This window comes from Calidris pugnax, unplaced genomic scaffold (genome assembly GCF_001431845.1).
Source record: "Calidris pugnax isolate Ruff unplaced genomic scaffold, ASM143184v1 scaffold425, whole genome shotgun sequence".
Lineage (NCBI taxonomy): Eukaryota > Metazoa > Chordata > Aves > Charadriiformes > Scolopacidae > Calidris > Calidris pugnax.
The window spans coordinates 423,774-432,385 of record NW_015091137.1 but is presented as its reverse complement, the minus strand read 5'-3'; the positions used below and the strand labels follow the sequence as shown (position 1 = coordinate 432,385).

Below are 8,612 nucleotides of genomic sequence, written 5' to 3'. Positions count from 1 at the left end.
GGGCCCCCCCCCCAACTCCCCTGCCAGCAGCCCTGGGGACACGGGGGGACCCCCAAACTGCCCCCACAGCAGCCAGAGCCCCCGTGGGGCAGACTGTGCTCCTCCAGCACACACACACACACACATATATACACACACATTAAAAAACACTATTTACATTTAAAACCAGCCCATCCCCCGGGGTGCAGGGAACAGGGTGCTGTGACACACCAGCGTGGGGAGAGCTCCCACCCCGCGGCTGCGGGGGCTGAGCCCCCCCTGGGACACCCCAGGAGGGGCTGGGGGGGGGGCTGGTGCGGGGCTGGGGGCGCAGGGCAAGGCTGGGGAGGCGCGGGCCCCCCAGGCCCTTCCGCCGGCTCAGCGCTTGCTCAGCACCCGCCAGGAGATGGTTCACTGCAGAAAAATCTGGACCGACATCACCCGGGGAGCGTCGGTGCCAGAGGGGGGTTTGGCCCAACCCCATTATTTTTTTTAAAAGCACCTGGGCTATAAATAGACACACAAAGAGTTCCGGGGAAGCCGCTCCGGCCGGGAAGCAGCGCGGGGGATCGGCACCGGGGCGGCTGCACCCGGAGCGTGGCGGTATCTGGCAGGATCACGCTGCGGGGGTCCCGGAGCCCCCCGCTCAGCACCATCAAGCGTCTGCTCTCAGCGGCGGGGAAGGGACGAGGCCGGGGCTGGTCCTGGGAAGGCCGGAGCGAGGGGACGGCGGGGCTGGGAGAGGCCGGGAGCGGAGGAAGGCAGCCATCGGCGCGCCAGGCGAGGGGCAGGGCGTCCCTCGGGGGCATCAGCTCATCTGCCCCAGGTAGTCTGAGAGCAGGAGCTCGGGGGGCAGGAAGACGCGGTGCTTGTTGCTCACTTTCATTTGACGTTTCCCTTCGATGTCTGAACCTGGGGGGAGAGAGGCAGCCGTGAGCACATCTCCGTCCCCCTCCTGTAGGGCCCAAACTCGAAATTCCCAGCCCCACCGCCTCCCCCCGAGCACAGGTTCCTCCACACCCGGAAAAGGCTGCGACTGTCTTGAACTGGCCATGTTTAGTTTGGAGAAGACAAGGCTGAGGGAAGACCTCATTGCCCTCTACAACTCCCCGAAAGGAGGGTGTAGAGAGGTGGGGGTTGGCCTCTTCTCCCAAGGGAATAACGACAGGAGCAGAGGAAATGGTCTGAGGTTGGGGCAGGGGAGGGTTAGATTAGGTATCAGGAAGAATGTCTTTCCTGAGAGGGCGGTCAGGCCCTGGAACAGCCTGCCCAGGGAGGTGGTGGAGTCACCATCCCTGGAGGTGTTTAAGAACCCTGTAGACGTGGCACTTCAGGGCACGCTCTAGTGCCTGAGATTGTTGGGTTGTGTCTGTTTGTGGCTGGGGGTGGTGGATTTTTTGTTTGTTTTTTTCGTTTTGTTTTTTACGGTTGGACTTGATGATCTCAAAGGTCCCTCCCAACCATGAAGATTCTGTGTCCCCCCCCAGCCCCCTCCACACAACCCTGCTGGCACCACGGGCCCCACATCATTAGTGCTCTCACGCTGCTTTCCACCAGCAGCTGCTAATGAACGGCTCCGCAGCGGAGACTCCTCCGCAGGGACCGAGCCCGGTGCCTCCTCCCCTGCCTTGGCAACCAAACCTCCCCGGGGCACGGCCACGCTCTGCGCGAGGAGACAGCAGCCACAGGAGAGGAAGCCCCACGAGCAGCCTCCAGCTTTGGGCCACCAAACCCCTGCACCCAGAGCAGAAATGGCAGCGCTGCTGCAAACGAGACCCCCCCAGGCAGAGCTGGGTCTGGCCACCACCCCCACTGCTGGGCTTCAGCCCTGACAGTGGCCCATGTTGCCCACTGGCCACTGGTGCAGCAGCGTGAGCCCGGCCCGGGCTACGGAGGAGGAGGGAGAGCGGGGTTATCTGTGAGCCCCAGTGCAAGGTGGGGCCCAGAGGAGGGAGGGAGGAAGAGGTTGAGCTGGAGAGGAGAGATAGTGATGAAGAGGAAGGGAAAAACAAAAACAACCCCAAAAACCAAACAAACAAGGAAACCCGAGGCTCTTACTGGCAGAGACGAGGTCCATGTACTGGCAGAGCGCATGGAGCAGGAGTCGCTCGAAGCTGGGGGAGACAGGGACAGGGTTAGAGCTGACAAGACTCAGACCCACATCCCCCAAGCGTTGCCCACCCTCATTCCTCCCATGGACAGGAGTCAGGGAGCACAAAGTGCATTGCTCCCTTGGGGGTGCCACAGGGGCCAGTGTCCCCAGTCAGAGACCCGAGGCTGGGGGTCTCCTCAGCTCCCAGAGCCCCCCTGCAGCCCAGGACTGCTCTGGGGTGCAGGGAACCCAGAGGAGCAGCCCCCCTGCACGGCAGTTTGCTCCAGCCGTGGTGAGCAGGGAACCCCAGTGTGGGTGCACACAGCTCAGGACCCCGGCCCCTGCTCCATGGGGGGCAGCGATGCCCCACAGAGCTCCAGGGGGAGAAATACCTGTTGTCCATCAGCGCGGTGTAGACGGAGTGAGGGGTGACGGAGAAAAAGGCCAGCAGCTCCTCCTCCAGGCCCTCCAGCGTCCCCTGCAAGGAGAGGTAGGGGCTGTCAGCGAGGAGGGGGAGGTGGCCGGACCCTGTGGCACCGGGTGAGGGCAAAGAGCCGGGCAAGGGGAGCTGGCGTTTGCCACGTGTGCCCCAACGTGGGCAAAGCCACCTTGCCCCACACAGCTCTGCGCCCACAGTGTGCCTTTGAGGGGCTGCTGCCCCAGCCACACGCCCCCACCACGTCCCCACAGCCCCAGCACGACGGGGAGAGACTCCCGAGTTCCACAGCCCCGGTAATTCCCGGGGAGTTACTGCCAGCAGCTCCCAGGCAAATAATCTGGATGCGAGACGGCAGGAAGGCAGGGGGAGAGGAGACAACTCCTCTCTCCAGCCCCCGAGGCGGGGAGGAATCCGTCCCCTGCCAACTCCCTGCTCTGTGTGCCAAGGGCTGGCATCGTCCCTCACGCTCGGAGCGGCGGCAGCAGCCAGGAAAGCCTCGTGCCTCCCATCTCTTTTTCTCCTGACAGGCAAAGATCAGCTCGATGCAGCTCCCTGGAGCACCGTGACCCCAGAGACAGGCAGCAGAAGCCAGTCTCATTTGAGAACAAATTGAGCAGAAGCCAGCGGGCAGGAGGAGCCGAGGCTGCTTTTAGAGACTCTAATTAGAGCAAGGAAAACAAACAGGGCAGGAAAACAGCACCATTGAGAAGAGGGAGCGGGGAGCCAGGCACCCCCGGGGCCCAGGAGGGCAAGTGTCTGGGCAAGCAGCGCGGGGGCCGCGCGTGGCAGCTCAGCTCCCTGAGCCAGGCGGCACGAGGCCACGCTTGCCTCTCCTTTCAGGCTTAATTGTCTGCTCAGAGGTTTATGCAGTCAAAATGCATTTGAATTTTTTCCAAATAGCCCTGTGCAGACCGTTCTGAAGACCCCAAAGGCTCCACTACTGCCCCCGTGGGCAAACGTGCTGGGTTTCCCCTGTCACCTGCTGCTCATCGAGCAGAGACTGGGGAACAACCACGTACAAGTGCCCTGTAACCACCAGAAACGTCTGAATGGAGCCCGGAAAATCCATCCGCACGGGGAGCTGAATGTCTGTTTGCAATCAGCCACCGCTGCAGAGGTCAGACGAGAGCTGGAGCACATTCCCCGGGAGCTCGTCTGAAATTGGGCACTGGTCTGGCTCGGTGACCGCGTGTGGGGTCAGGGGACAGCCCTTGGGACAGGGCTCCAAACAGAGCTGTGTGTGGGGCACTGTCAGCCAGAGCCCTGCTTGCCCCCAGCCCCCCGGTAGCCCCCAGCTCACCATGGGGATCCGGCCCCGCTTCAGGGTGGAGCGCAGGCGGCGGCTGATGCGCTGGAAGCACTCCTTGGGCGAGTAGGCAGGGTGCTCTGGAGCCAGCAGAAAGAGAACAGAGGGGGCTTGGACACAGCTCACACCCCCAGTGCCCGTGGGACAGCTCTGGCCACCACCTCTCAGGAGCCCAACGTCCCCCACCTGCCCCCAAGGACCCCGGCTGGTCACCTCCTGTGCTCCTGGACCTGCACAAAGTCACCCCCAGACCAGCAACACCCTCCCCAGCCAAGGAGTGTTTAGAGGGTGCGGAGATTTGGGGGTCTGCAACTGGGGATGGCTGCTGTGCTCACTGCCCCGGCCACCCCCCACTCCCCACACCCTCCTGAACCCACGGCAGGGGGTCTGCCTGGCATAACTCCCCCCCAGCACCCCAGGGGGCAGCTCAGTGGTCCCCCGGCCCCGTGAGGGGCGGATGGTGCAGGGAGCGGGATGCAGCCCTCGGGGAAGAGCGTCCTTCCCGAAAGGCAGCGAGGGAGGAAGGGGAGAGGCTGTCCCCACCCCGCGTCCCCTCCCAGCACCTTTCCACTTGTCTTCATTCTTGACGGGCAGCTTCCTCTTGTGCTTCTTCCTGGCCTCCTCCTCCAGGTAGAGCAGGACTCGCTCTTGCTCTTCTCCCGACCGGTTCATGAAGTCGTTCCAGATCTGACAACACAAGCCCCCAGGCCCCATCGCAGAGCTCCCGGGGGAGCACGGCCACCCTGAGCCCCCACCCGGCACCCCTTGAGCCCCCTCCTCACCCACCCGTCCCCAGGGATGGCCCCGGTGGAGCAGGAACAGCAGTGAGGAGGGAACGGGTGGGCAGAGCTCCGCAGCACAGAGACAGACACTGGCCGCAGCCGTGACCACCTTCCTCCCCATCTCTCCAGCTCCCCATCGCCCACCACAGCTCCTAACGGCCGCTCTGGGAGGAGACGTGGATTTAGCACTCGGAGACAACACAAAGGTGTTTTTTTTAACAGGTTCCCAGGAGCCCAGGTGCTGACAGGGCAGCCCATCCGTGTGACCCCACCTCGCAGGCGGCTGGGTGAGAGCAGGGCTCTGCAGAGCACGCACAGCCCGCGCGGGCGGCTCCGCAGCCACGGCCCCGAGCGTCGCCGGCGGGAGAGGAGCCGAGTTTCAAAACCCCCGGTTACGGAGCCGGTATCGCAACAGCGGCCGGGCAGCGTGAGGCAACGGAGGGGTTTGGCAAGGGGCCTGTTCCACAGGAAACGCTGCAGCGTTAATCGCTCCCCAGGTACGAGGCTGCACGTCGGGCACCCAGCAATGCTCCAGGCACGGCCAGGGTGGCAGCAGCCTCTGCTAAGGCTCTGAGCAGGACCTGGCCCTTGCACCACACATTTGTGGGGATCCTCCATGAGAAGATCTGCCCAGAGATCCCCCACCCCACAGGCTGCAGGGCCAGGGCAGGAGTTAGGGTCCAGCAGCTCAGGCCGGGGAGGCAGAGGGTTCCTCGGGCTGGAGGGACAAGGTACAGACACCACGTCCTGCTGGAACCGCACGTGCCGTGCCAGGGTCCCCGCTGCGAGTCCCCACGGCTGCACCCACCTCCACGTAGGTCTCGTTGTTACAGGCCTCGGTGAAGATGCTCGGGGTGGCCGAGTGGACAAGCTCTCCCTCGTCGCTCCCGCACTCGTCCCGCTCCAGAAGAGTCATCAGGTAACGAGCTGGGGGAAGAGCAAAGCCCCCAAGACAGAGGGCAGAGCCCTCAGAGACACCCTGCACCCCCACTTGCCACACAGTGAGGGGTTTAGGGGCAGTGGCCACCCACCCTGGGGCACGGACTCAGAGCCTGCCCCACATTCTTACTGTTCTCCAGCCTCTGCAGGCTCTTGCGGCCCTTGGCCCGGGGGATGAGGTCCGAGTTGCGGATGGCCTTGTTGATGTAATACTGCTTTCGCTTGGAGGGGGAGAACCTCTTGGATGGGGAGTCCTCCAGCGGGGGCAGGCAGTCCTCGATCCTCCTGCGGGGACACAGGGCAGAGGGGACTGAGCCCACCAAGATCCCCAGGGAGAACCCACGGTGGGGGAGGCAGAGCATCAGCCATCAGTGTCAGTGCAATCAGGAGGCACCGCATCCTCCTCCCTGGGTCCCGGGACTGAGCCCACCAAGATCCCCAGGGAGAACCCACGGTGGGGGAGGCAGAGCATCAGCCATCAGTGTCAGTGCAATCAGGAGGCACCGCATCCTCCTTCCCGGGTCCTGGTGGCTCCAGTCGCAGCACGTTACGCTGCTGAGCCCCGGCCTGCTCCAAGGATCTGGTGTGTTTAAAGCAGCTGCACAACAGCAGTGAGATGTTTTGGGTAATTAAACTCCACCACCACATAAAGCCAGAGGAAGAGACTCATTTCTGCAGAAGCAGAAGCTGGGCAGGGACCCCGAGGTGCCCCACGCAGCCTGACACCCACTGCACCTCGCGTTTGCCATCGCCCAGCCCAAGGGAGCCACTGGAACCACCAGCACCATCTGGCCACGGGCCCCATCATCCGACCACCGAGGGCCACGGGAACACTCACTGTGGCCACACAATTACCAGCTGAGCCAGCCCATCCCTCCGGACCGTTACCCCACCACCCCCCTGCCCCAGCAAGGACTGGTTTCACTGGTTCTCCATCCTCCGGGGAGGTGGCCAGCAGGGCCCCGAGCAGACACTTGCCACCACCCAGAGTGGCCAAGGGGCAGCGAAGCCTGCTGGCCCCGGAGCCCTCACTGCCCTAAAGCCACAGCCCCGGGGAGGAAGACTGCGCTCTCAGTACAGCAGAGGTGTTTGACTCCTGTTAATGACAACTCTATGGCCAGGGCATTGCTCGGACACACGCACGCAATTCAGTGATGGCCCTAACTTTGCTGATTCGTGTGAAAAATCAAACCTAGTGACGAGCAAGAAGCTCCCGGGCACTTATCGCAGCCGCTTGGGTTTCAAAGTTCACAAAAGCTCCGCCGGAGACAGGAAGTTTCACTGTCTTTTCACTTGTTCTCTGCCCACTTGCATCGCAGCTTCCCCTCAGGCTCCTGTGGGTTTCCTCCAGCGCAGCACCAGGGGGGCGAGAAAACCACCACCACCACCACCAAACCCACCCCACCGGGCTGGGAGGGCACGGCAAGCCCCCCGCTGCCCCCCCGCCACCGCAGCACCACCCGCTCACCCCTTCCACGGGGCCGGGTCCCCGCGGTGTCCCCCCGGCTTTCCCTGGGGCTCGGGGGACACCCAGCTCCGCAATCAGGTGCTGGCACCACCATCCCCGCGGCCGGGGCAGAGCGGGGCTGCACCCAGCGATTACAGCCCGGGACGGCAGCCAGCTGCACACACACACACACCACAGCCTTGATTTTTACCCCCCTTCCCCTGGACGGGGGCAGTGATGGGGCCACCACTGCTGGGGCTGGGAAAAAACAGCCTCTCCCCCCTCCAGCCGGAGAGAAAACAGCGACGGAGGTGGCCCTGGAAGAAATAAAAGGGACACACGTATCCCCGGCGATGACTAACAGACGGGTGGGGAGCTGTAACCCAAGCTGCAAACAGAGCGCGACCGGTGCTTGGGGATCATGTTTTGATACAAAGGTGGTTTAAAAAAATAAATAAATAAAATAAATAAGTCAAGGGAGTCACCTTACTGCCGTCCCCAATCCCGAGGACGGAGGGCACGGAGCCCGGCAGCTGCCAGCCTGGCACCAGCAGGAGCCGTCACGGCTCACCGGCACGGCCCCGCCACAGACATGGCCCTTCAAGGGCACGGAGCCCGGCAGCTGCCAGCCTGGCACCAGCAGGAGCCGTCACGGCTCACCGGCACGGCCCTGCCACAGACACGGCCCTTCAGGGGGGAGCCCAGGGCAACGCACCCCCAATATTCACCCTGTTTCCAAAAGATGGGGGAACCCTAACTCACCGCAGCGGGACAGCGGGCAGCGCTCATCCTCCAGCCTCGGCTGGAGGGGGAAGAAAAACCAGACGTTAAAAATAGCTGTGCAAGTGTCACCAGGCTGGGAGCACCCCCAGCGGTGCCAGGACACCCCACTCCCGGTGCGGGGACCCCACTGGCCAGCACCAAGGCCTGGGCAGCCCTGGCCCCTCGGCAGCAGGACGGGGCGCTGAGCCGCACGCGCCCCCTGCTCCCCGCAGCCTCCGGGGCCGTTGGTGGCGGTGCCGAGGTTGCCCGGTGTGTGCTCAAGGCCTGGCACGGCGCCTTGGTGCCCTGTGCTGCCACGTCTGCCGGTGCTGGGCAGAGCTGCAGGGCTCATTTCCAACCCGGGAGACTGCCCGGTGACTGGCCGGTGACCTTACCGCACTGGGCACCCAGGCAGGGGCAAGCGGCTGCCTCTCTCAGACCCACACAGGTACCTTCAGCGCCGGGATCCCCTCCCGCGGGAGCCACGGCCACCCCAGGGACGAGGGCACCATCCCGGGGTCCCGGCGCTCAGCCCTGGGGACCAGAGCAAACCCCGGCCCCGGGGGGACGGGCCCCACCGCACAGACAGGCCGGCGGCTGCTCCTCCACTTCTTGTTTCCAGGCAAGAAACAAGAAGCCCCTCGTTCCCCACCAGGAGATTTTTTAACCAGTTCCTGTTATTTAACATTATTCAACACTATTTAAGAAGGGGGACCCGGCACTAAGGCTCGGAGCCAGCGCTGCCGGACGGGGTCACTGCCCTGGGGAGGGGGAAGCCGGGCAGAGCCCCCGGTCCCGGCTCCGGGCGGTGCCAAGGCCGGCGGCACCGGGCTCAGGCTGCACTCGGGCTCTCCACAGCCCCGGCA

General features: G+C 64.0%; 1 protein-coding gene across 1 annotated transcript in view; it reads right to left on the bottom strand.

Annotated features, from left to right (window-relative positions):
- Window positions 1-6,951, bottom strand: part of R3HDM4 (R3H domain containing 4) — a 7,454-nt gene extending 503 nt beyond the window's left edge. Inside the window, exons 1-8 of the mRNA XM_014958642.1 lie at window positions 6,075-6,951; window positions 5,668-5,955; window positions 5,407-5,525; window positions 4,380-4,503; window positions 3,811-3,896; window positions 2,464-2,549; window positions 2,038-2,093; window positions 17-891 (exon numbers count right to left, since the gene is read on the bottom strand). Of these exons, the coding sequence (XP_014814128.1) occupies window positions 788-891; window positions 2,038-2,093; window positions 2,464-2,549; window positions 3,811-3,896; window positions 4,380-4,503; window positions 5,407-5,525; window positions 5,668-5,899 (807 nt within the window). The 5' untranslated portion in view covers window positions 5,900-5,955; window positions 6,075-6,951 and the 3' untranslated portion in view covers window positions 17-787. The remainder of the gene's footprint in view (window positions 1-16; window positions 892-2,037; window positions 2,094-2,463; window positions 2,550-3,810; window positions 3,897-4,379; window positions 4,504-5,406; window positions 5,526-5,667; window positions 5,956-6,074) is intronic.
- Between the last annotated feature and the right edge of the window lie 1,661 nt (window positions 6,952-8,612).